Source organism: Tenrec ecaudatus, chromosome 5 (assembly GCF_050624435.1).
Source record: "Tenrec ecaudatus isolate mTenEca1 chromosome 5, mTenEca1.hap1, whole genome shotgun sequence".
Lineage (NCBI taxonomy): Eukaryota > Metazoa > Chordata > Mammalia > Afrosoricida > Tenrecidae > Tenrec > Tenrec ecaudatus.
In genome coordinates this window covers 107,185,368-107,213,354 of record NC_134534.1, presented here as the reverse complement: position 1 = coordinate 107,213,354, position 27,987 = coordinate 107,185,368, and the positions used below count along the sequence as shown (strand labels likewise).

The following is a 27,987-nucleotide window of genomic DNA, read 5'->3' as shown; positions in this document are numbered from 1 at the left end:
TTCAGAGTACACAAAGTCTTCCATCCTTGTTTCTAAGGAGTATTTTTATTTTATTTTATTGGGGACTACTACAATTCTTATCACAATCCATACAAACATTCATTGTGTCAAGCACATTTGTACATTCATTGCCCTCATCGTTCTGAAAACATTTGGTCTAAGGCGTATTCTTACTGGATTTCTTCCAAGACAACCTTATTAAATGTCCATCTTTCGAGTGCATATGAAGTATATATGATTGAAAATCCCATGGCTTGTACCAGGCATACCTTAATCCTCTAAGTAATATCCTTGCTCTTTAATACAGCGGAATTACCTAGTGATCTCTTTAGTTCTGCTGCCACAAGCACTGATTGTGGATCCAAGCAAGAGAAGTCCTTGAGAATTTGCTTGATCTGTTTCTTATGTTGTTATCCATTGGGCCCATTGTTGAGGATTTGGTTGTCTTCACAGTAGGATGTAATCTGTGTTAAAGGCTGCAGTCCTTGATCTTTATCAGCAAGTCCTTCATTTTGCTTCTAACAAAGAAGGTTGTGTCATCTGCTCATCTCAGGTTGTTAATGAGCCTTCCTCCAATGTTGATGTCATATAATAAACCAGGTTCTCTGATTATTTGCTTAGCATACAGATTGTATGCGTATATAACCCTGTTATATACCTTTCCTGATTTTAAATCACCCTGTTCTTGTCATTCAATTGCCTCTTGAGCATGTACAGGTTCTGGATGAGCACAATTTAGAGTTCTGGAATTCCACCTGTTCTCAGTGTTATCCATAATTTGTTATTAACAACCCAGTTGAATACCTTTGTACAGTTAGTAGCACAAGCAAACGTTGTTCTGTTATTCTTTGCTTCCGGCCACGATCAATCTGACCTAGTAGATGATATTCTTTGTACCACATGCTCTTCCGAGTTCAGCATGTTTCTGGCATCTGTCATGAATTGCTGGAACTTTTTTTAATGATCTACAGGAAAATTTTACTTGCTTGTAATATTAATGATACTGTTTGATACTTTCGATAAAAATCTTTGGAAATTGGTACAAATATTGCTCTCTCCCATTCATTTGACTATTTTACTGTCTCCTGAATTTCATGGCATAGGCTAGTCAGTGGTTCAAGAGCTTCACCAGCATGTTGAATGCTTTCAGTTGGTGTCATCAATTCCTGGAGTCTGGTTTTTAGCTAATGCATTCAGTGTAGCTTGGACTTCTGCCTTCAATTGCATCAGTTCCTAATTACATGCTACCTCTTGAGGCTGTCACCCAGTTATTTTGGCACAGTTGAATGTCACCTGGTTATTTTTGGTATTGTTACTTTGTCCTTCCTTCACCCTTTGATGCTTCTTGCATCCTTGAATATTTTGTCCATGGAATCTTTTAATACAAAGGCCTGATTGTTTCCTTTAATTCTTTCAGCTTAATGTATGCTTAGCATTTTATACCTTTTTGGTTTTAGAGTTGTCTTTTTTTTAGAATTCTTTCTTTGTGTATTTCATTTTAATACTTTTTTGTATTTTCAAGTTACCCTTTTAAAATTTTCTTTTCTGCTCATTGCTTCACTTTCTAACATTTTTTAACTTCTGTATGATCAAGAGCAATTTTCAGATTCTATTCTTTAATCTTTTTTAATTTCCTGTGTTTTAAATCACTTTTTTCTTACTTCATTTATGATGTTATGTCACAGCTCATCAGATCTTCTGTCATTTTTCAGCGCATCAGATCTGTTCTTGAGTGTTCTCGAAATTCAGGTTGGATAGACTCAAAGTTGCAATTTGGTGTTTGTGAACTTGCTTGAATTTTCTTCAACTTAGATTAAATCTGTAGATGCGTAAGTGGCCTTGTTGTCAGATAATATTGAGCGACCTCACAGTCTGTTCCCACAGGTGTAGTCAGGTTGACCACTTTGTTGTTGGATAAAAACTATTGGTGATGATTCATTGGTCTTCCAAAGCCATCATGGAATCCCAGCTTTGATTATGTCACTCGCATCATGCTTTGCACCTGCCATCCCTCACTCATTCTCAGTGTTTGCCTTCCTTCCCCGGTAATTGTCAGTGAATCTCAAGTGCATGTTTGATCAATTTCAGAGTGAAGATGCTGGTAGAATTCTTCAATTTCTGCATCATTCGTTTTAGTAGTTTGGTGTATAAACTTGAATAATATTTTCATTAACTGGATTTCCAATTCCTATCAGTTTGTCAGCCCATGTTGCCTTAGGTATTTCTGTGATGCTTGAAACTATGTCATCGGAATTTCAAATACCAGCAGTGTCACCATGGGATTAAAAATAGACTGTGGAGGAGAAGTAGGCTGTCCACTTCTGTGGAATTACCCACCGAGAACCGTACAAACAGCAACAGAACATTGTGAAGTGCAGTGCTGGAAGATGAGTCCTTCATAGGAGCGCTTGAAATGTGATTAGGAAGAGCTGCCTTCTCAGAGTAGAGTCAGCCAGGATGGGAATGCAGTAAAGCTTTGCAGACCTTCATTTACGAATGGGTCATGCCCCAAAATGAGAAGATAGGCTGTAGTGATGGGAAATCGAAACATCTGAATTATGAATCTCTGAGAATTGGAAGTCATTAAAATGAAATAGAATGTATGAGGATTGATATGTTGGGCATTATCTGAAATGGGTTTGGGCCATTTTGACTCAGACAATCATGGTTTACTATGCTGCATGACAAATTCAAGCAGTGTGGTATCTCATCATTAAAAACTACATTGGAATTTCTTTCTTGATGTACAATGTTGTCATTGACAGGATAATGTTTATATGCATATAATGAAATTAATGGGATCAGATGTATTGAATAGTGTTATTTTTCCCAACCAGAATGATTCTTTTGTTCTGAAAACATTGTTACAAATTATGAGTGTTTTCAGGCTTTTACAAGAAAAACGTATAAAACTAATACTATGGTATAGAAATGTGTCATCCATTAAATTCTCCAATCCTTTCTTTTCTAGTATAAAGAGTGTGGTGCTTTTACTGTGCTCGTTGACAACTATGTGAAAGAGGAGGAAGGCACTGGAGTTGTCCATCAGGCTCCTTACTTTGGTGCTGTAAGTAAGAGAAATCTTGCAGTAGTGCTTATGAGCAATAAATGTCAGACAACTTTTTGTGCATGGTGTTCTTTGGGTATAATTGTTCTTACTCTTCTTTGGACCATGAGGTCTGTCTGGTTTAGCTCAGTGCCTCTCGAGACTGTTTATAGAATGTACATCTACCTTGCTAGTATTCCTCGAAACCCTGGTCGGACTTTGGAAAGCGCTCAGTTAAACCTAGAGTACTGGAGAGGCAAGAGAGTCTTTCTAGTAAAGCAAAGCCTAAGAAGTGTCTTGCCTTTCCTCATAATGTGTGTATGTTAAATTTGTGCTCTTTTTGATATACATTTGTAATAGTTTTGGCAAGTGCAGAATGGAGCAATCATCACAAAAATTAAAATGTGCAATAACCCCATTTTCTCTGATGTGGTCTTGACTAAATGCTACACGTAGTTTCCTGAAATTGGGCAGAGGGGAGAATTTTATCTCTCCACTCAGAATGGTACTTAATGGTTCATTTCGCATTTTGCCCTGAGTATATTTGCTGTAAACTAGATCATATCTTAAATTATGCCCTACTACTGATTGGCAATTCTTGCATTCCCTTAGCCATTTTATACCACTCCTCCTTGAACCAGATAGTAATACCTATTTACATCATTGATTGTGAGGCTTAAGTAGAGTCCTTTCCTTTCCACCCGATGTCTAAAACAGGGCCTCCTGGGGCCTGCAACTGCCTAGTTTGTATTTGACCTCCTGGTGAGGATAGTGCTTGTAGTTTTACTCAAAGAGCAGTGAAACTAATGATTCATGTCCTTTTTTCTACTTCATCTCTGAAGGGTTTTTATTTTAGAAAATTTCAAATGTACATAGAAATAAACATAGAATGACAATAAATCTGACAATGTAATAATAATCTATATGAAATGTATGAAAATAATCTATAACTTATCAGGAGTTCATGAGGGAGGGTGGACAGAGGAGGGAGGGAGGGGGAATGAGCTGATATCAAGGGCTCAAGTAGAAAGAAAATGCTTTGAAAATGCTGATGATGGCAGCATGTGTACAAATGTTCTTGACACAATGGATGAGTGTATGGATTGTAAGATGTAAGAGCCCCCAGTAAAAGTATGTTATAGTAAAAAAAGAAATAATTACAGTAAATCCTTACATTTACCTCAGCCAGCTTCATTAATTATCAGCAATTTGGGAATCTGTCATGTCTTTCCCTACTTCCTACACTACCTTATTTAGGCTTGAAAATTTTAAAATACAATCTTCATCTTTTGTTTTATTTGTAATAAATACTTTTCTATATATCTGATTGAGACGCTTTTGTATATCTACCATATCATATTCTTTTTTTTTAAATCATTTTATTGGGGGCTCGTGCAACTCTTACCATAATCCATACATCCATCCATGTGTCAAGTACATTTGTCCATGTAATATTTTTAATACTACTTAATAGATGTTTAGGAATAAGTAGTGAATATTGATTTTTTTTTTTAGGACATGGTTACATAATTTAGAATCAACTGGTATGGCTAATCCAACAGGATGTAATAAAAATAAAATCTGGATTTTGAATGATATATTTTTCTCTTTATATTTGGAGATTCATTTACTAAACTATATCTCCTATCTGTCCTGAATGTATATATTAATTTATAGTTGAGCAAGTGTTTAAACTGTTGCCCCACTCTAGCTATTATATATTAACATTTACATTGCTTGTGTCTGAGCTTGGCAGGGAGACCCTGCACATACCACACTATGTAGCTTTTAGTACTCTGTTAGCATTGAGAGAGGTGACCAGAAGTCCAAGTGGAAGTACATCAGATTTGCAGCTTGTCTTTGAGTCAGACTGGTTATGATTTGGTTTAAACTCCCAACAGTCAGTTTTCTTGCAGATTAAGGTAGCACAGCACAGTAGTTAAGACTTTAGCCTCTTTAGCAAAATTGCTTGGATTTGAATCCTAGCAATTGTTGATTTTTATGAGGGAGCCCAACTTTAAAACCTAGTAAACCTACCTTCCCCACAGATTTGTTATTATTAAATGAGTTAATATAGTAAAACCTAGTAGTATGTGATGTAAATGGTTTTACCAGTTTTCTGATTATAGTTATTGCTAACACTCTTAAAAATGTATTTATGGAACATTGTATTAGAACCTTGGTTAAACTGTACCACCTAGAAGCTATTTACTAACTTGTGAATAATAGATTTCAGCCAGTCTTGCCATTCCTTGGGCGCTCTGTGACAGGATGCAAGTCCTTACGTACATCAAGCATTCCCTGGCATTAATCTGGTAGTGCTTTATACTTGTATACACATCTGACTTTCAGATGTGCACATGAGTACGCCATTCTTATGTATTACCTATCTTCTCATTAGTCGAAGCTAACAACTATAAGTTCATATGTAGATAACGCTGAAATAAAGTATGATATGGCTTAATTACTTTCCTATGAAGCTCTGCCATTCTCTAATCAGCCCCTCTGTCAATTTCAGTTAGGATGATTAAGGTTTTTTCCATCCATTTTTCAGAACATTGAGAATCTCTTTTATGTCTATTGCCTCACACTCCCTTTAGTTCCTCTATCCTTCCACATACACATACGTATGTGTTTTGTTATTTCCCTCCCTTCACTACCCTTTTTCTCCAGGATGACTATCGGGTCTGTATGGAATTCAATGTTATTCAGAAAGACTCACTGCCTGTGTGCCCCGTTGATGCTTCAGGATGTTTCACCGCAGAAGTGACAGATTTCATGGGACAGTATGTGAAGGTCTGTAATCAATATGGTCACTTGGATCACACTTCTTTGAGTAGCCACTTTCTGATAAAATAGGTTTCATCTTCAGATTTCTCCATTTCTTTTCCTGTGACCCCTGCTAGCATACTGGAGCACATGTTCGGCTGCTAATAGCCACAAGATGAGCTGTTCCATCGTACTAGCCACTCTAGAGGAGAAAAATGAGCTTTTTGCGCCCATAAATAAATTTTTGCAGCCCTGCAAACCCACAGGGGAAGTTCTCTATCCATTATCTGAGTCATAATCACCTTGCTGGGACTGATTGTGGTCTGGGAGTTTGAAGTGCTATGCAAGAAAGACCTGTCAATTTCCTCCCCACTGATTTGAAACCGTTTATAGTACAGTTATGCATTTCCTCGGGAAAACGTTTAGGCTTTCCGCTCCCACAAGCAGTTCCGCCTCCTAAACTGACGGGGGCATTTCTGCCCTGCCCCACAGCATTGCTGTCAGGCAGCATAGACCCAATGGGAATGAGTTTGGTCTTGGTTCTTCGTATTAGAGGCAAGAAAGTAATAGATTTGAGTGATATATTTAATTATGTTGTGTCATTAATACTGTAGAACACTTTAATGGCTCTATTGATTTTTAACAGGATGCTGATAAATATATCATCCGGATGCTGAAGGAGCGAGACCGCCTTCTTGTGGCCAGCACCTATACTCACAGCTACCCCTTTTGCTGGAGGTGAGCAGGGCCTTTGCTGGAACCCATGTCTGCCTTCCCACTTAGAGTGTGTCCGCACATTTTTGTGTTCTAGAAACTGGCTTCTTAATTTATTAACTTTTATTGTGCGTTAGCTGGGGGTTTGCACATTCACTTTATCATTTTTGTATTAAACAATTTATTAAACCTTCAAAGCCTCCAGTGGGAGCCCCACTTCCCCCTTTTCTGTCTTCCTTCGTACAGGGTATTATTTCCCTTCATCCAAGTTACCACCTGTTTACCATCATCTTCCTTCCCACTCCTGGGAAACATCAAAGTCTGTTCTTTTGATAATAAAACCTAAATCTTGTTTTTTTATTATTATTTTATAACTGATACAATACTTGCCCTTTGGATTAGCTAACGCAGTGAAAAGTCCTCCCAATCTGTCCACGTCATGAGTTTTACAGCTTCATCATTATTCTTCAGGGAGGTCTGCTTTTCCACTGGGTCTATGTGCCAACATTTACTTACTCACTTTTCACTGATGAGCATTTGCTCTTTCCATCTTGTTATTGTTATGATGAACATTGGGTGTGCCTATGCGTCTTTGTTCCTTATTTCTTTAGGGCATATAGACTGACTAGAGAGGTAGCTGGGTCACATGTTATTTCTATTCTCCTTTCTCAGAGGAAGCATCAGACTGCTGTTCACTGACTGTGCTTATATAGTTTAACACTCCCCAAAGCAGTACATGATGATTTCAATTTCTCCACACCCTCGTCAGCATGCTTTTTGTTTTTAATTATTGCTGGTGTGAGGTGCTATCCTCACAGTTTTCATTTGCATAGTCTTTTGCTTTTATTGACATTTTTGTTTCCATTTACATCTTTTGAATGCCAAGTGATTGTGAGCATTAACATGTTTGCTGGCGACCTGGGTGCCTTCTTTGAACCTTCTATTAATGTTGTGCATTTAAAAAATGAGATCACTTACAGCTTTTTATAGCTTTTAGAAATTAGTCTCTTATCTGATATATCGTTGCCCAAAACCCCACACACACACACACCCAATTTTCTCTTTACTCTCTTGCAGAAGTCTTTGGTTGCACGTGTCATGGTTTTAGGAGGTCTCAGTCATCTATTTTGTCTTCTGCTGTGGGTTCATTTTTCATTATGTTCTATGATGGTTGTGCATTGGGCTGCCAACTATAGGGTCAGCAGTTCCAAACAACCAGCTGTTCCTCAGGAGAAAGACAAGTGAGTTAGTTTATTGTGCCAACCTGGCTGATAAACACATGTGGGGTTAGTCGAAGGGCAGAGAGACAAGTGGCTCAGGGAGCCCGCCTTTCTAGTTCTCGGGTCTCTTGTGCTTTCTGATGGTCAGACCAGCATGCAGCTCCTTAGCCAGTTCCTTGCGTTAGTTGGTACGGCTTGCAAGCTCACTTCCTGCAAGACATCCTTGAGGAGAAGCCACATGGACTTACCCCGATGCAGCCCTGGGTGCTGGAGCACCTGTGTGGAGACCCCTGCCAGCGCTGAGATGTTTACACGTTCACTGACTCGGATTTCCTTCTGTAGTTGACATCATTACGTCTGTAGATGGAGGAGGACTTTGTGGATTGGTTTTGGACATCTGGGTTAATGTTGCCTTGTGGGCTTGGGCAGCACTGGGTTGGGATGTTTTCTTGATGCACATTTAACCTTTATATAAACCTCTCTTTATACATGAGTTTCTGTGGATTTTTTTTTCTCTAATGTACCCAGACTAACACATTATGGTACCTGGGGAGTGCGGTACTAGAGACACAAATCCTAAGATGGAGAGTAGATGTTTCTTTGACCTCTCATGAAAGTATCTCTTTGTCTATCCAGAGGTCAGATAAAACCACAGTGTTTACTTGGTTGTTTGTGGGAAAAATATGGGAAGTAGGAAAATAGAAAGTTTGTGAGCCCGCTTGCTTCAGCCATTAAAATTTGATCTTTAGATGGGTTTAGGACATGCCTGTAAAACTTTGGAAAGATATGTCCCACCCAGTGCTTTGAAGTACTCAGGAGCCAGTAGTCTTTGTCAAAGCTCGAAAAAATCTGGAACCATGAGGAAAACTTCCCTCTAGGACTGAATGTTAAAGGGAGCCTGAGAGCAGGCTAAAAAACGCTTGCTAGGTGACCACCTGGATCTACTTGTTGAGTGGAAGTGGGAGAAATGCAGCAATAAAGAGATGAGTTGAGTTTGGCCACTGACACCTGTGGACTTGGTTTACAGGAAAATGAGAAGATGGAGAGAGTGGTCTAAGGTTGACTGGTCTAAGGTTCATGACCTAGCCTGAGGGGGTCTAGGCTTGTTGAGTATTGGTGAGAGCCCATGGTCTAATAGCAAGTGACCAATGGGCACCCTGTGGAGGCTGAGTGAGGCCACCCACATTGAGTTGACCAGAACCCGACCAGATGGAGATTTTTGAGCCTGTGAATTGGTACATATTGTTGCTAACTTTATGAATAGCCTATCCAGATTTGAAATCGCTTATGGATGCAGACTTTACAAGGTTCCAACTGGAATGAAGACTCTTCATAGCAAAAATATGATTGTCTTCTCAGAGAACTGGGTTGATGTAAGTGAACAGTATATAAATTGGATGCTCAAAATTGAGATAAAGGCATGCAGTGGTTGGCTTACACACTTTCATAGGTGGGGGAACATATTCACAGGATTAGAGGATTAAGGTGTAGATGCTACTTAATTGCAATCATGAAGCTAAGAAATTACGTACAGGTGCCAGGTTGGCAGGAGGTGGATTGAGTTTATTGTGCCAACCTGGCTGATAAACACATGTGGGGTTAATTGAAGGGCAGAGGGACAAGTGGCTCAGCGAGCCCGCCTTTCTAGTTCTCGGGTCTCTTTGCTTTCTGATGGTCAGACCAGCATGCAGCTCCTTAGCCAGTTCCTTGCCATAGCTGGCAAGACTTGCCAGCTCACTTCCTGCAAGACGTCCCTGAGGAGAAGCCACATGTACGTACCCCAATGCAGCCCTGGATGCTGGAGCACCCGTGTGGAGACCCCTGCTAGTGCTGAGATGCTTACACATTCACTGACTCGGCTTTCCTCCTGCAGTTGGTATCATTACGTCTGTTTTGTGAGATGGAGGAGGTCTTTGTGGATTGATGTTGGACGTATGGGTTAATGTTGGACTTGTGGGGACTTGGTGGGCTTGGGCAGCACTGGGTTGGGATGTTTTCTTCATGCACATTTAACCTTTATATAAAACTACCTTTATACATGAGTTTCTGTGGATTTGTTTCTCTAAAGTACCCAGATCTAACACAACAAGGCTTTCCACCCCTGGAAAGTTAGACTTAGAAATCCACATGGGTAATTTTATCCAGTTCTGTTGGGTTGTGAGTTAAATTCTACTCATTGGCAGTGGCTTTTGAGTTTGTGGCTATTTTCTCGTTTATGTTCTTTGTGATTCTGTGGTTTGCATTTACAGTCTTCATGGATCTTGGGCTCATTGTTTATAGATTAAGTGTGTCGACCATATATAAATAGAAATCCAAGTTTGTGAGCACGATTTGTTGAGGAGAGTATCTCTTCCCCACTTCCTGGATTTCAGCTCTTTGTCAAAAATCAGTTGTCTCTTCGTAGGATTAATTTCTGTGTTTATATGGTAGATTTACATGGATTTTTTTAAACGTTTGTTTTTGTAGTCCTGAACTATCTGTGCATATCTAGAATGATTTATAATTTTTCATATTTTCTTGGATTCTCTTGGCTATAATTTGTTGAGGATTTTTGCATCTATATTCATAAAAGCTACTTAGCTATTTTCTATTCCGGTACATTGTGGCATTGTTTTCATATCAGGCCTATTCCTAGTTGATAAAATTGGTTTGGAAGCCGGCCGCCCTTTTCTATATTCTGGAATAACTTGGTTGAATTTGTGTCAACTTTTCTCTGAACGCGTGGTAGAATTCCCCGGCGCAGCTGTCTGCTCTTAGATATATTTTTGTTGGGAGTTTTAAATGGCTTGATCTATTTCTTCTGTTATGGATCTGTTTCGGTTTCCTCTTCAGCCTCTATGTAGTTTGCTAGTGGATTTCCGTGGGGCCTTGGCGGCATAGTGGTTACACATTGAACTGTAACTCACAAAAAGCGTCGCATGTCCCCAGTAAGTGCTGTTATTTCTGATGCCAAGCACCATTGGGTTTTTCTCACCACGTTGCTATATGATCATTTCATGAGGGCCAGTATTGAGCAGGGCTTCATTTCACACACTGTTGTCTGTCGACTCCTCTCTGTTCTCCCTTAATATTTTTTGAAAGGTTTGTCTTGTTTTTCAAATTCTTTTACTTTCTTCATATCTGAAAATTTCCCTGTGGCTTCCTGTATATCAGAGATAATTTTGTGGGATATAAGAGTCTTTGTTGACAATGCGGTTGTTTTTCCCAGTGTTTTATATATGTCATTCCACTGCCATCATAGTTTCATGGTTTTGCTGAAAATTACTGCATCCCCAGATATGTAACTTTTTTTATTCCTCGAGCTGCTTTTAGGATTCTTTCCCCCCCTTTTAATATTGGAATGTTTATTATATGTTAAAATCTATTCTTTTGGGATGTGTACTTTTTTAATGCAAGGATTTTATAAATGTGTTTACTAATATTATGTCACTACACAGGAATTGGTTGTAGAAAATAAATATATAATAGCTGTTTTCTATTGGAGTCTATTTACTTTAGGTTGGAAATATAAATTTTCTAATGTAGCATTATAAATATTAGATACTATATTTTTTAAGTTGTTGGATGTTGCTTAGAATGATGTATGTTCACAGAAATTCCATTCAGTTTACTCGTATCCTCCTCTTTTCTGAAGTTGTCATGCTTTAGACTACTTGTCACTTCCTACTCTGAAGTATACATTCTAATCTTATTTTAGTAGCCCTGGTGGTATCATGGTTATGTATTGGGCTGTTAACTGTAAGGTCAGCAGTTCAAAACCGCCAGCTTCTATGCAGAAGAAAGACAAAGCTTTCTACTCCCATAAAGAATTGCCATTTCAAAAGCTCACAGGAGCTGTCCTGTCGGGTTTCCTAGTTGAAATGGACTCATTGACAGTGAGTTTGGTTGCTCTTTTTGAGTCTTATTTTACTTGCTCATGCTTTTCCTTGTATTGTGAAGTGAGATGGCTTGTGAAACTTGCATTTTATCATGCCATTTGGTAATCTTTTAATTTGTATTACAGTAAACATGAATATCTGTAGAAGGCTACATGCCAGTGTCTGATCACTATGGCCTATGTCTTTGTGTCCCAGATCAGACACTCCTCTGATTTACAAGGCGGTGCCCAGCTGGTTCTTGCGAGTGGAACACATGATAGACAGACTGCTGAGCAACAATGACATGTGCTACTGGTAAGCAGGCAAACACTATTATTGGTTTCTATTTTCTCCAAAATTGTAATAATTTTAGTAGACATTTTTATTTTGTATTGCAGGTATAGCCCCTTTTAAGCCTATCTTGTAAAGAACTCCAAGTTAAAAGTATTTTAAGAATACTTTTCTGATCCATAAGGAGCCCATAAAATGTTTCTCATGCTGTAAATCTCTTTGGGAGCAGACAGCCTCATCCGTCTCCCCCAAAATGAATCATTGGTTTGATCTGCCAACTGTTCCAGTAACTTCTCAGTGCCTAATCCATAGCACCACCTGGCTTCTTTATGGCATCTATAAGCACTTTATTTTCTTTTTAAACTCATTGGAGATAAGAAATTGCCCTTTATTTAGTTTATAGATTTTAGATTGTGTGGAGTATGGCTGTACTCTCATTTAACCTATGGTCATTTTGGATAAACATTTTTTAGTGGTACCTACAAAAGAGTCTTTTATGGAACCCTGATGGTCTAGTGGTTATGTGTTTGGTTGCTAACCTCAAGGCCAGCAGTTTGAAATTACCATCTGCCCCTTAGGAGAAAGACCAGGCTTTCTACTCCCATAAAGAGTTACAGTCTTAAAACAGAGCAGTTTTATCTTGTCTTTGTTATGAGTTGGCCTCAGCTCAATGACAGTGACTAAGTAAGTGACAAAATCCTTTTGTATTTATTACTTACACTACTTTTGTATTTTCTGGAATAAAACACTATCTTCGCATTGGCTTTATGCTGATACAAGAGTGTGTATTAAACTTATAGGTGCCAAAGTGAAACTACTTGAACATGTGATTCTGGAGCAGTTTATTAAAGCCTTTGCCTGGGAAACTTGCCGTGTAGGCAAGCACTGCCAGTGTGGATTTATTATGCATTGTATTGTGAATTACTTTTAGTCACTTTCTCTTCAGAAACCTTTCGCTACTGCAAAATTTTTCGCTACCCTCTGATTCAATTATTCGATGTCATGTGGAGTCTTGACACATATGTTAAGTAACTCTGTTCTAGAAGAATGGTTTTAATGAGTTAGCACATAGTCTTTTATAAGGACTCAATAGACTTAAAATTACATTTGGTTTCTGTGAGAGTCTCATGATTTAAAAGGAAATGGTTTTAAGCTGGGGTTTTAGTCTAAAGAATTAGTATTCCCATCTTTAAAAGTAGTGGTGCCATTACATAAATTACATTTAGTTGGGGCTCTAAGGTGCCAGGGACAAGTATTAAGTGACTCACTCTTTGTATTCCTGGGGGTTTAGACTCTTGAAGGATATTGTTCAATGGTCTACAAAAATTTGCAGTTATTTTGGGTGTAATATAAAATCATGAATTATTAATGTTCTAACATGATTATCTAATTTATTTATTATAGGGTTCCAGAATTTGTGAGAGAGAAACGGTTTGGAAACTGGCTGAAAGATGCACGTGACTGGGCAATTTCTAGAAATCGATATTGGGGCACTCCTATTCCACTGTGGGTCAGTGATGATTTCCAAGAGGTGAGTGTACACTTGATATCCTTGTTTCATTTTTACTGAAACACTTTTTCCATGTCATCTAAATCCAGGAAAAAGAAGTTGATTTTGTTTTCCTCTTACATCTCTCTTATATTTAAATATTCTATTTTCTTTCTCTTTATTGACATGACAGAATAAGAATACATTTTTAAATTTTTGATTATATTTTAAATGTTTCTTGCTGTATATGTGAAGAATGCATTTTTTATGAAATTCTCACATTAAAACTTTTTTGTTTGCTCAGATCTTTTGTTGTGCATTATTTTTTTTTAATCATTTTATTGGGGGCTCCTGCATCGCTTAGCACAATCCATACATACATCCATGTGTCAAGCACATTTGTTTCCAACAAGTCATTATTATGTTGTCATGTCTTATACTGTCCAATGTCTCCCTTCACCCACTTTTCTGTTGACCGACTTCCAGAGAGGAGGTTATATGTAGATCCTTGTAATAGGTTCCTCCTTTCTACCCAACCTTCTCTCCCCCTTCTCTCACCACTGGTCCTGAAGGCTTCATCTGTCCTGTATTCCCTGTGTTTCCAGTTACCATCTGTATCAGTGTACATCCTCCAGTTGGATTTGTAAGGTAGAATTGGGATCATGATAGTTGAGGGGAGGAAGCATTTAAGAACTAGAGGGAAGTTGTATGTTTCATCGTTACTACACTGCACCCTGACCAGCTCGTCTCCCCCTGTGACATTTCTGTAATGGGATGTACAGTTGCCCGTAAATGGCCTTTGGGTCCCCACTTTGCACTCCCCCTCATTCACTAGGTGTATATTATTTTTTACCTGCCTTAAGTTCATAATATCTTAAAATATTATATATAAAACACTTTTAAGTTTACTAATGCATTTCAGATCTTTAATTTGTAAATCAAGTGAAAAATAAATATGTTCACACACCAAGAGCATTGAGCAGTGATGGAGATAATGATGGTCAATACAGTGACCTGTAGATACTTTAAAGATAAAGTTAAGTAACCTGATCAAGGTTTAGAAGAAGAATATTTAGAGAAAGAGATCTTAGTTTGCAGACCAGCAAAAGCCCTTGGGATACCTCTTCATTCTGCGTTTTCCAGGTAACCTCATACGTTAGCCTCCTTGCTGGGGCAGAATCCTGACATCCTGCAATCTATTCGGATTATTTTGTGTTTACTCAAGCATAGTAATTTAGTTCTAGCTTTGACTTCAGTGATTCTAGGGTACAAAGTTCAAGTGCCCGGAAAGAACCTAAGATTCCTTAGCACAGTGATTTAAGGCATCTGTTACTTAGACTGATTATTCTCAGTAGTGGCTTCATGGAAACGTTGACTTGCTGGCTATGCAGGTTTACAGTAAGACTAAAGGGTCTCTATCTCTACAGTAACTTACTCAAATATAAGGAGCAGTAGGCATATGTTATAATGAAGTCTCGATGATTACCGCTTCAGAAAGTTAACGAGTCTTTGAGAAACATGCCAGTTGTTTATAAATATCCAGGTGGCACTTTTGCTTAAGCATTGGAATACTGACTACAAAGTTGGCTGTTCAAAACCATCAGGTGTTCCATAGACGAAAGATGAGGCTCTCTGTTTTAGTTAAGATTTGTATCCTTGGAAACCCTGTACTTTGCTTTCATGAGTTGGAATGTGCTTGATGTCCAAAGGCTTGATTTGAGTTTGGCCAGATCGCTAGTCCATGTTAACATGTGAATTAGCTCTTTAAATAAATCAGTTTCACAAAAACCTAAGCATAGAGTGCTACATAAACTTCCTGCATCAGTTCTTTACTTCTGAGGCATTCTAGCTTTTTGACTTTGCTTTTCTTAAAAATCATTATATTGGGGGTTCGTACAACCCTTATCACAGTCCATGCATGCATCCATTGTCTCAAGCACATTAGTACACATGTTACTATCATTGTTTTCGTAGCATTTGCTTTCTACTTGAGTCCTTGGTATCAGCTCCTCATTTTTCCCCTCCCTCCCCCGCCTCCCTTCCTCATGAACCCTTGATAATTTACAAATTATTATATTTTCATGTCTTGCATTGTCCGGTGTCTCTCCCCACCCCCTTGTTCTGTTGTCCAGCCCCCTGGGAGGGGGTTATAGGTAGGTCATTGTGATCAGGTCCCCCTTTTTACCCCCCACCTTCCCCTTACCCTCCTGGTATGGCTACTCTCAATATTGGTCCTGAGGGGTTTATCTGTCCTGTATTCCCTGTGTTTCCAGCTCTTATCTATACCCATGTATATGTTCTGGTCTAGCCAGATTTGTAAGGTAGAATTAGGATCATGATAGTGGGAGGTAGGAAGCATTAAAGAACCAGAGGAAAGCTGTATGTTTCATCGGTGCTATACTGCACCCTGACTGTCCCATCTTCTCTCTATGACCTGTCTGTAAGGGGATGCACAATTGCTTACAGATTGGCTTTGGGCCTCCACTCCGCACTCCCCACCTCATTCACATTATGATTTTTTTCCTCTGGGTCTTTGATGCCCGCTACCTGATCTCATTGACACCTCATGATCACACAGGCTGGCATGCTTCTTCCATGTGGGCTCCTTGTTTCTCAGCTAGATGGCCACTTGTTTATCGTCAAGCCTTTAAGACCTCAGATGCTGTATCTTTTGATAGCTGGACATCATCAGCTTTTTTCACCACATTTGCTTACGTACCCGCTTTGTCTTCAGCGAGTGTGTCGGGAACGTGAGCCTCTCAGAGTGCCAGATTATTACAACAAAGTGTTCTTGTGTTGAGGGAGTACTTCACTGGAGGCCCAATGCCAATGACCATCTGTTTCCTTAATACTAAACCTATAAATGTATATACATAGATCTATTTCTCCTTCGTCATTTATAAATATATATACATGCCTTTATTTAGATCTCTATAAATGCCCTTTGCCTCCTAGTTCTTTCCTCTTATTTCCTTTTACTTTCCTCTTGTCCCACTATCATATTCAGCCTTCATTTATGTTTCAGGAATTCCTCTCAGTTACATTGCCCTTGATCAAGCCCTACCATCTCCTACATCCTCCTCACCATCGATTTTCCATCACTTGTTGTTCCCTTGTCCCTGGGTTTGTTAACACCTACTTCCTTCCCCCCCCCATGTCCCCCCAGAATTGTCATTCCATTGTTCTCTCTTCCGACTTGTTTATCCTTCCTATCCCATCCAGATGGACATGTAGTGACAACAGTATTCACAAACACAAGACCACAACAAAACACCAATAGAAAATAAAACAATGGCTACAACAACAGCAAAAAGGCAATAACACTACCCCCCCCCAAAAAAAAAAAAAAAGAAAGAAAAGGTCTATTTGTTGTCTTTTATGGGTGTTTTCCAGTCGAGTCTGACGGGGGGGCACCATGCCCTAGACCCCAGTCTATTTTTGGTGCTCCCTGGAGATTTCATTGCTCTGCTCCCATTGCTGCTCTGTTGCACATCCCCACTGCTTCACCTGGGTGTTGTGGGGTCCGGGCGGGCACAATTCCTGCCGCATGTCTCCAGTGTTGTCCCCCGTGGTGCTATGGATCAGGGAAGAGCATTGTGTCCTGTGGGGCTGTCCCTGTAGTCCTTTCTGTGCATTGGCTGCTCTGAGCAGAAATAGTGTCCTCAGGACTTATTGGGCCAAGATGTGTTTCACTCTGTTTTCCTACCCCCTTGTTGGCTCCTATGTCCTTTGATCAGACTGTCCCTCTCCTTGAGCTGTAGCTTCAGTGCTGTCCTCTGAAATGAATTCTTCTTCTTGGGGGGACGGACTGTCCACTTAGTTGGTAATGGGGCCGGCCCCTCACGCCTAGCTATTGGTTCCCTGGTTTATGCCATTGTGTTGCGTTCTTGTCTTAGAGCACTGGGTTGAAGTCTGGTCTGGTCCCTCTTTCCCTGTGGAGATATAAACAACACCTCCCCTGGATGGGTTAGTGCCCTGTTCTCCTGGCTACCCATGACTTCCCCGCCCCCCTCCTTTTTGGTTGGCTACCATGTGTAGCCCTGGATTTGGTCTGGCCCCTGCCATACTACCTGGACCTCACCCCAGGAATGTTTGTATACAGTAGCTTCTTCCCTATGCCCCTTTTGGATTTTTTGAGCTCACTTCAGCGGACTCATGTTGTACTTGTCTTTTTGTACTTAGCTTACTTGACTTAGCATAATTTCTTTTACTTTGCTTTCTGCAGGTTGTATGTGTTGGATCAGTGGCAGAACTTGAAGAACTTTCAAGAACAAAGATCTCCGATCTCCACAGAGAGAGGTCAGTTTCTGAATGATTTAGATTCACTTCAGTTCAGTCCACATTCAGCCTAATTCCTTGCCTGTTAAGATGTAATGCAGAGTACATGTAGAAATTGGTATTACTGAATTTCTATGCTACTGACTCAGTTCACATTGAGATAATAAGCATGTGACCTCTGTGTCCTGGTCTGGAGGGCAGAATTCTTCCCTTCTCTGCAGTAGACTAGGGTAATGGAAATGGGGAATCCGGGGAGTAATTTGGAAGAATGTTGTTACATTGATTATATTGCAACTAATGCCATAAAACAAATATGTATAAATTGTTGATTGGGAAACTAATTGACTCTAAACTTTTGCCTAAACCACAATAAAATGTGTAAAGTTAATAAAAATGATCTGTTTTTTATTAGCATTGACCACCTGACTATCCCTTCCCGCTGTGGGAATGGGCCGTTGCATAGAATCTCTGAAGTGTTTGATTGTTGGTTTGAGAGCGGCAGCATGCCGTATGCACAAGTCCATTATCCATTTGAAAACAAAAAGGACTTTGAGGATGTTTTTCCAGCAGACTTCATTGCTGAAGGTATTGACCAAACCAGAGGATGGTAAGTCCTTTATTTGTCATCAAATATTTTACTTGTGTAGGATTTTACTGAGTGACTGCTATTTATTTGCTGCATAATGAGGAGATAGTTACAAGCCAGGCTCTGCTCTTGCCTTCTGCCCCTTATCACCAAAGCATGGGCACTGAAGGGGCCTTTTGAGATGGAATTTCACTATAGTGGACATAGAGTCCTGCAAGTTCAATAAGTTTGCTTACAGTTTGGAATATAGAAGCTAATAAGGGAAATTTAAATGACAGAATAATTAATGTGTATACTTAGCTGATTTACGTCATACCATATGCTCAGCTGCTTAGTCTTTGTATGCAGACTCGTGTTGAGGATATACAGATGTTTGCTTTATAAATGAATATTCTTTAAAATTTTCATATTAAAAAAATAAACGGGGAGAATTTGGGCATTAGGCTTATCTGGTGCTTTCTTTCCTGCAGTTCCATCTTTCTCCTAATTAGAGATAGCTAATTTTTCCTATCCGATGAGATTTTCTGGCCCAAATTGGAACCATACTTTCATTAGTAAAGTTTCTGTTGTTGCATGTTTAAACTATGTTGGTTTCACTCTCTGCCACAAGTACAACTTTGTAGTCGTCATCACAAACTGAATTACAATTTTAATATTCTAGAACGGGGTCAGAAAACTTTTGAGATGGAAGAGCCAATTCTGTTCATCACACCAATTTAAAAATTATTCCGGAGCCATAAATATATTCTTACAAACCAATAAAATCACCATGATCTGAATAATTTCCTTTAAATTTTTCAATTTTACTTGAGAGCAAAAGAAATATAGATGACTCAAGCTGCAGTTTGCTGATCCCTATTCTAGAATGTGCTTTGAAGCAAGCACAGTTTCACATTCCGAGCCCTTTAGGTTATTTTCTATTTAAAATCCATTTATTTACATATGACTAGTTCCCCAAAATAGATTCCTAGTTTTACGGAGGGCCCAGCTTGCTTCCCACTAAGCCTGTTTCTCGGAGAAGCTGCTGACCCTGAGGGCCATTAAAATTCTTCAGAGTGGAACCTATTATCCGTGCTGTCACTCTTCCTACATTTTGAGCTGTTTACATCATGCCCTGAGCATCCTCCTAGTTCTTCTTTGGGAGATCGTATGGAAGTTATAGATGTCAAGCTCGAGTTCTGATAGCCGTCCTCATTCATTCATGTTCAAAATCAGGTCACAGGTGGCACAAGAGGATCATTTTTTGGAAAGCGTGTGGAAATGTGATACAGGCCTTTCAGGGAACAAGCTAACTAGGAAATATGAAGTGTATATTGCTTGGCAGTCAAAGTCTTTTCTTTGTTCTCGTAGTTTGGGGTGGAAATCTTATCATCCGCTTATCCATCCAGCATGATTTAAGTGTTAGATGTGACATGCTTCTTTGATTTTATTCAGCCAGTCTTTCTTGGCTGGTCATTCGAGGATGCCAAGCTCCATCTCCTTCCCTGTGACCCTTTATTGCATGGCACGGCTCCGTCTCCTTCCCTGTGGCCCTTTATTGCACGGCACGGCTCCAGAGGAGACAGGAGAGCGCCACTGCTCTGGTTTCATTGGAAGGGTCAGCACATCAGTGCAAGTCTCTCTTTGCTTCAGCTTTGTGCTTCCCCATCCCCACAAAAGTAAATACTAAATACATTGATTGGATTGACATGGGTTAGGCCTGTGTCTCAATAGCTTTGCAGTGCTCCCTAGATGCTTGGTGTGTCTAGACAGGATTGAGAACTGAGTTTTTAAAATTGATCACAAAGAAGTATGACAACCAAGAATGGAAATGAGGTCTAACTAAGCAAACAAAAACTAAAACAAGTTTATCCTATGCTTTTAATTCTTTTCTCTTGAAATGTTTCAAACATTTTTTTCTTCCAGGTTTTACACACTGCTGGTTCTGTCCACAGCTCTCTTTGGAAAGCCTGCTTTCAAGAATGTGATTGCCAACGGGCTCGTCCTTGCTAGGCAAGTGTTTGCGTGTGCAGTTTCTGACGCCTTTCTGCCTTGCGCCCCCGGGTTGTTCCTTCTCAGGGCAGTCAGCTTCTGCCAGGCCCCTGATGCTGTGCGGGTGCTTGCTCCCTGAAGAGGAACTCGGGAATTTCTGGTTCACTTCTTATCCCTCTCTTCTCCTCTGGTTAATACTATGTGCTGCTTTTCCTCTTCCGTGAAATTCCAGTCGTTTAAAAATGTATAGTTTTTATTGATATAAAATTCACTGATCATATACATCCATAGGCGCTTTTGAAAACAGTTGTATATGCATCATCACAATTGGTTCTGGTGTTCTCTTACCCTCCTGTATTTATTATTTGCTCTCCAATCCTACCCACCCTCCGTCTCTGGTAAACCACTGCATCCGTTATTGTCTTTTATCGCTATTAATGGACTCTATCTGTACTTCATAAACTGAGAGACCTAACAGAATCATAAAGAACAAAACAGAGGTTAAAGATAGATAGATAGGTAGTATACTTAGGCCTTGATGTGAACATTTACATTTATTAATTCTTTTAGCCCTCAGAGCTCCGATGGGTCTTGTATTTTGAGGCGCAGAAAAATGAAATAATTTGCCCAAAGTCACAAAACAAATTGTAAATATAGAGTTTGAACCTACCAATATGAATATGCAACCTGTCCTTTTATAGGTACATTTCATTGACATTAATTACATTCATGTTAAGCAATTTTTTTTTTTTACTAGTCAATAAACTTCTTTTTTTTTTTTTTTAACAATTTATTGGGGCTGATACAATTCTTTTCACAGTTCATACATATACATACATCAATTGTATAAAGCCCATCTGTACAGTCTTTGCCCTAATCATTTTTTTCTCTTTTCTTCTTTTACATTTTATTAGGGACTCCAACAACTCTTACCACAATCCATACATATACATACATCAATTGTATAAAGCACATCCATACATTCCCTGCCCCAATCATTCTCAAGGCATTTGCTCTCCACTTAAGCCCCTTGCATCAGGTCCTCTTTTTTCCCCCCCCCCCTCCCTCCCCTTTCCCCCCTCCCTCATATGCCCTTGGTAATTTATACCTCGTTATTTTGTCATATCTTGCCCTATTCGGGGTCTCCCTTCCCCCCTTCTCTGCTGTCCCTCTCCCAGGGAAGAGGTCACATGTGGCTCCTTGTAATCAGTTCCCCCTTTCCAACCCACTCACCCTCCACTCTCCCAGCATCGTCCCTCACACCCTTGGTCCTGAAGGTATCATCCACCCTGGATTCCCTGTACCTCCAACCCTCATATGCACCAGTGTACAGCCTCTGTCCTATCCAGCCCTGCAAGGTAGAATTCGGATCATGGTAGTTGGGGGGAGGAAGCATCCAGGATCTGGGAGAAAGCTGTGTTCTTCATCGATACTACCTCACACCCTAATTAACCCATCTCCTCTCCTAAGCCCCTCTATGAGGGGATCTCCATTGGCCGACACTTGGGCCTTGGGTCTCCACTCTGCACTTGCCCCTTCATTTAATATAATATATATATACACATACATATATACATATACACATATATATACATACATACACACACTTGTATCTTTTTTTTTTTTTTTTGCATGATGCCTTATATCTGGTCCCTTGGGTACCTCGTGATCGCACTGGCCGGTGTGCTTCTTCCATGTGGGCTTATTTGTTTCTGAGCGAGATGGCCGCTTGTTCACCTTCAAGCCTTTAAGACCCCACACACTATCTCTTTTGATAGCCGGGCACCATCAGCTTTCTTCACCACATTTGCTTGTGCACCCATTTGTCTTCAGCGATCCTATCATGGAGGTGTGCAGTCAATGATATGATTTTTTGTTCTTTGATGCCTGGTAACTGATCCCTTTGGGACCACTCGATCACACAGGCTGGTGTGTTCTTCCATGTGGACTTTGTTGCTTCTGAGCTAGATGGCCGCTTGTTTATCTTCAAGCCTTTAAGACCCCAGTCACTATCTCTTTTGATAGCCGGGCACCATCAGCTTTCTTCACCACATTTACTTGTTCACACACTTTGGCTCCAGCCGTTGTGTCGGGAGAGTGAGCATCATAGAGTTCCAATTTAATAAAAGAAGGTATTCATGCATTGAGGGAGTGTTTGAGTAGAGGCCCAAGGTCCTTCCGCCACCTTAATACTTGACCTATAAATATCGACACAAAGATCTATTTCCCCAACCTCCTATATATATTTGCATGTACATGTCTTTGTCTAGACCTCCATGAATGCCCTTTGACTCCTAGCTCTTTCCTCCATCTCCCTTGACCTTCCTCCTGCCCTACTACCATGCTTCATCGCCACCTGGGCTAGAGTATACCTCTTCTCTAAGCAACCTTACCCTTGATCAATTCCCATCAGGCCTGCCACTCCCCCTTCTCTACCCTTTGGGGTCCCATGTTTTTCCCTTGTCCCTGGGTTTGTTAACACCACTTCCTTACCCCCCACCCCAAGTCCCCCCGGAACTGTCGGTCCCGTTGTTTTTCATCCAGATAGTTCATCCAGCCTGTCCTATTCAGACAGACCTGTGGAGTCACTAACATGCACGAAAACTTGACAGAGGAACACAAAGCAACAGTATACAACCAGACAACAAAACAACCAAAACAAACCACTGAAAAAGAACAGAACAACACAGTTCACAAGAGAAAAGCTTGTAGTTAGTTCAGGGATCTTTGCTGGCCCTTAGGAGCGTTTTCCAGTCCAGTCTGTTGGGGCACCACGCCCTGGCCCCAAAGTCCACTTTCAGCATTCCCTGGGGACCTTGCCACTCCATTCCCTTGCTGTTCCGCTGCACTCCCCCAGTGATTTGCCTCGGTGTGGTGGGATCAGGTCAGGTGCAATTCCCACACTGTGTCTCCGGTGCTGTCCCCTGTATCGCTCTTAGTCACTGAGGGGCATCATGTCTCATAGTAGGACCAGCCATGTTGTTCTCTCTGTGGACTGGCTGCTCTACTCAGGAACATCATCATCACGGCCTGGTGGGCCAGGCTGTGCTCCACTCTCTCCTCCTGCCCCTTCATCTGCTCCCGTGTGCTCTGATCAAATATGTCCATCTCCCATAGCTGCAGGGTCAGTGTCGTCCTTTGGAACAAGTTCTTTTCGGGGGAGGGGCAGGAATCCACTTAATTTATGGTGCTGGGGCCAGCCTCCCAGACCTCTCCACCGGTTCCGTCCTCCACGCCGGGATATTGCATTCACACCTTGCGACACTGGGTTGAAGTCTGGTCCCACTTTCCCTGTGGAGATATAAACCATACCCTCCCCTTGGGTGGATTAATGCCCCATTTCTGTCATGCTGATTGTACTTACCTCAGGGGACTCATGTTGTACCTGTCCCTTTGGGTCTGGCTTACCTCGCTTAACATAATTCCTTCCAGCTCTTCCCATGAAATAACGTGTTTCATGTGCTCATCGGTGCTTTTTAGTGCTGCATAATACTCCATTGTGTGTATGTGCCAAAGTTTGCTAATCCACTCGTCTATCGATGGAAACTTAGGCTGTTTCCAAGTCTTTGCTATTGTGAATTGTGCCGCAATAAACATTGGAGCGCATATGACTGGTCGTGTTTTATTTGCTGCTTCAACCGGGTATATGCCCAGTAGAGGGATGGCTGGGTTGTAAGGTAGATCAATTTCCATTTTCTTTAGGTATCGCCAGATTGCTTTCCACAGTGTCTGTACAAATCTGCACGACCACCAGCAGTGGAGGAGGGTTCCTATTTCACCACAGCCCCTCCAACACTTGTTGCTCTCTGATTTACTGATCTGGGCTAGCCCCAGGGGTGTTAGGTGGTATCTCATGGTTGTTTTGATTTGCATTTCTCTTATGGCAAGGGACTTCGAGCACTTTCTCATATATTTATTGGCCATATTGATCTCCTCTCTAGTGAAAGTTCTTCTCATTTCTTTTGCCCACTTCCATAGGGGGTTAACTGTTTTCCTCTTTTTGCAGGTCATGATGGTGTTGTAGATTTTAGTAATGAGCCCTTTGTCTGACGTGTCATTACTAAAAATCTTCTCTCAGTCTGTGGGTTGCCTTGTCACCCTCTTGGCAAAGTCTTTCGAGGTGCACAGGTGTTTTATTCTTATTAGATCCCATTTGTCGATTTCCAGATCACCTGTGTGTGTCCCCTTCCCTGTTGCAGTGAGCCTATGTGCTCCCTGGGCCAGTGCTCTGAGATTAGTCCCGATTCCCTCCTTAATGGTCCTGATGGTTTGGGGTTTGACTTCTAGATCTGTGATCCACCTTGAGTGTATTCTTGTGCATGGGGTGAGGTAGACGTCTTGTTTCAACTTTCTACATGTGGATATCCATTGTTTCCAGCACCACTTATTAAAGAGGGCATCTGCTTCCCACTTGACGTTTTTGGGACCCTTGTCGAAGATCAGTTGTCTCTATGCTGATGATTTTACTCCTGGGCTTTCTATTCTTTTCCACTGGTCTGAGTGTCTATCATTGTGCCAGTACCATGCTGTTTTGACCACTGTAGCTGTGTAGTAGGCATTAAAATCAGGTAGGGCGAGTCCTCCAATTGTGTCCTTCTTCTTGAGGAGTTCTCTGCTAATTCTGGGTTTCTTCCCTCTCTATATGAAGTTGGTGGTCAGTTTTTCCAATTCTTTGAAGAAGGTTGATGGTAATTGGATTGGTATAGCATTGAACTTGTAGAGTGCTTTAGGAAGAACTGTCATCTTTACTATGTTCAGCCTACCTAACCATGAGCAGGGGAGCTTCATCCATTTGTGAAGGTCACTTTTCGTTTCCTGTAATAGGGTTTTATAATTATGCTTATATAGGTCTTTAGTATTTTTTGTTAAGTATATTCCTAGGTATTTCAGTTTGTTCTTGGCTACTGTGAAGGGTACTTCCCTCTTAATCGCCTCTTCCATGGCCCTGTCCGATGTGTATAGAAACCCTACCGACTTCTGTTTATTGATCTTGTATCCTGCTACTCTTCCGTATTCCTCTATTGCTGTAAGTATTCCAACTGTGGAGTTTTGGGGGTCTTCAATGTATAGGATCATGTCATCTGCAAATAACGATAGTTTCACCTCCTCCTCTCCCAACTGGATCCCTTTGATGTCCTTCCGCTGTCTTATGTTGTTAGCCAGAACCTCCAAAACAATATTGAATAGAAGAGGGGACAGGGGGCATCCTTGTCTTGTACCCTTTTTCAGTGGTATTGTTCTTGTCTTTTCTCCATTGACTATGATGTTGGCTGTTGGTCTTTCATAGATAGCTTGTATGAGCTTGAGGAACTTACCTTCCAATCCTATCTTCATGAGGGTTTTGATTAGGAATGGATGCTGGATGTTGTCAAATGCTTTTTCTGCATCTATGGATATTATCATATGGTTTTTATCCTTTTTCTTCTCGATGTGGTGTATGATATTGATGGATTTTCGGATGTTAAACCATCCCTGCATCGCTGGGATGAATCCTACTTGGTCGTGGTGAATGATATGTTTGATGTTCCTTTGTATTCTATTGGCCAATATTTTGTTAAGGATTTTTGCATCTATGTTCATTAGAGATATTGGTCTATAATTCTCTACACTTGTGGGGTCTTTTCCCTGTTTGGGTATCAAAGTAATGCTGGCTTCGTAAAATGAGTTTGGGAGCTTACCATTCTTTTCTATGTTGTGGAATACTTTGTGGAGGATCGGTGTCAGCTCTTCCCTGAATGTTTGGTAAAATTCTGCTGTGTAGCCATCTGGCCCTGGGGCCTTTTTCCTTGGTAGGTTTTTGATGACACTCTCTATTTCTTCCTTCGCTATGGGTTTGTTGAGGTTCTTGATCTCTGTCTCAGATAATCTAGGGATAGATTGTTTTTCTAAATATTTATCCATGTCTTCCAGGTTTCTGAATTCATTAGAATACAAACCTTCATAGTACTTTGTGATTATCCTTTTTATCTCATTGGGGTCTGTTGTTATTGCCCCCGATTCATCCCTCATCCTGGCTATTGATGATTGTTCCTTTCTATCTTTGATAAGCTTTGCCAGGGGAGTGTCAATTTTATTAATTCGTTCATAAAACCAGCTTCTAGTTGCGTTAATCCTTTGCATTGTTCTTTTGTCTTCCCACTGGTTTAACTCCGCCCTGATTTTTATTACTTCTTTTCTCTTGCTATTGGAGGGGTAGTTCTGTTGACTCTGTTCTAGTTGTTGGAGGTTTTGTGTTAGCATATCTGTCATACGCCTTTCTTCTTTTTTCATGTATGCATTCAGTGATATCAAGCTACCTCTGATAACTGCCTTTGCAGTGTCCCATAAGTTTTGATATGTTGTATGCTCGTTCTCATTAGTTTCTAGAAATTTCCTGATATCCTCTCTGATCTGGACCTTAACCCATTCATGTCGCAGGAGATCGTTGTTTATTCTCCAATTGGTGGCCCTTGCTTTTCTGGGTGCCCTTCTATTAATCTCCAGCTTTATGGCATGGTGGTCTGAGAAAGACGTCTGGATAATATCTATGTGTTTGAATTTACTCAGGCTGGCCTTGTGCCCCAGCATGTGATCTATTCTTGAGAAAGATCCGTGTGGATTGGAGAAGAATGTGAAACCTTTTGCTTTTGGATGAAAGGCTCTATAGATGTCTATCAGGCCCTGTTGCCTAATTACATTGTTTAGCTCTCTGGCCTCTTTGCTGAGCTTCTTTCCCTGTGACCTGTCTTTCTCTGATAGTGGAGTGTTGAAGTCCCCCACTATTATTGTTGTTTCCGTGATTTCTTCTGTCATTTTTTTAATAGTTTGTTTGACGAAATTTGCCGCACCATTATTAGGTGCGTAAATATTCAGTATGCTTATTGCTTCCTGGTTTACTGAGCCTTTGAGCATTATGTAATGTCCCTCTTTGTCTCTTTTTATGTTTTGGATCTTGAGATCCATTTTGTCGGAGATTAAGATAGCCACTCCTGCCTTCTTGGAGTTACCATTTGCTTGTTAAACTTTCTGCCAGCCCTTTATTCTCAGCATATGCTTGTCTGCTTGCTTAAGGTGTGTCTCTTGCAGGCAGCAGATTGATGGGTTATGTTTTCTAATCCAATCCTCCAGCCTCTTTCTTTTAACATATGAATTGAGCCCATTTGTATTCAAAGTGATTATTACAATCTCTGGCTTCATGGTTGCCATATTCTTTTTTGTGTTTTGGGTCTTTGCCTATCTTCCTTCATATCAGTGTACTGCGTTTGAGTGAAGGGTTTCTATCCTGTCCTCTTTTCCATCTGAGACCGTGTTGTCCTGGTACGTGTTGCTGGCATGTTGGCTTCTAGATGGAGATGGGCTATATGGTGGTCTCCTGGTGGTTCTAGTTGGAGCTTGATCTTCTGGCCATAGTGAGTCAGCCAGTATGTTCTGCAGGGTCGGGTGACTTGCAGTATATTTTTTGAGTTCTTCCTTGTCCTGGAAGACCCTTATCTTACCCTCTATCTTAATGGATAACTTGGCAGGGTATAGGTTTCTGGGGGAGGCATTTTCATCTTTTAGTTTTTGGAAGATGTTGCTCCATTCTCTCCTCCTCTTCATGGTTTCTGTTGATAAGTCTGAGCATAACCTTACCTGCGCTCCTTTGTATGTGACTGTCTTCCTTTCTCTTGATGCTCGTAGAATTTTCTCTTTTTCCTCTAAGTTGGATAATTTTACAATTATATGCCCTGGCGTGTTCTTCTTGGTGTTTGTTTAGCTTAGCCGGCGTCCTCTCTGCTTCCTGTATG

General features: G+C 40.6%; 1 protein-coding gene across 2 annotated transcripts in view; it reads left to right on the top strand.

The window, feature by feature from the left end:
• The window catches only part of IARS1 (isoleucyl-tRNA synthetase 1), a 154,125-nt gene that overhangs the window by 51,098 nt on the left and 75,040 nt on the right, over positions 1–27,987 (top strand). For both annotated transcript variants that reach the window (XM_075549828.1, XM_075549827.1), the window contains exons 10-17: positions 2,972–3,067; positions 5,720–5,842; positions 6,462–6,553; positions 11,823–11,921; positions 13,302–13,428; positions 17,612–17,685; positions 18,077–18,271; positions 20,156–20,242. In XM_075549828.1, the coding sequence (XP_075405943.1) occupies positions 2,972–3,067; positions 5,720–5,842; positions 6,462–6,553; positions 11,823–11,921; positions 13,302–13,428; positions 17,612–17,685; positions 18,077–18,271; positions 20,156–20,242 (893 nt within the window). The remainder of the gene's footprint in view (positions 1–2,971; positions 3,068–5,719; positions 5,843–6,461; positions 6,554–11,822; positions 11,922–13,301; positions 13,429–17,611; positions 17,686–18,076; positions 18,272–20,155; positions 20,243–27,987) is intronic.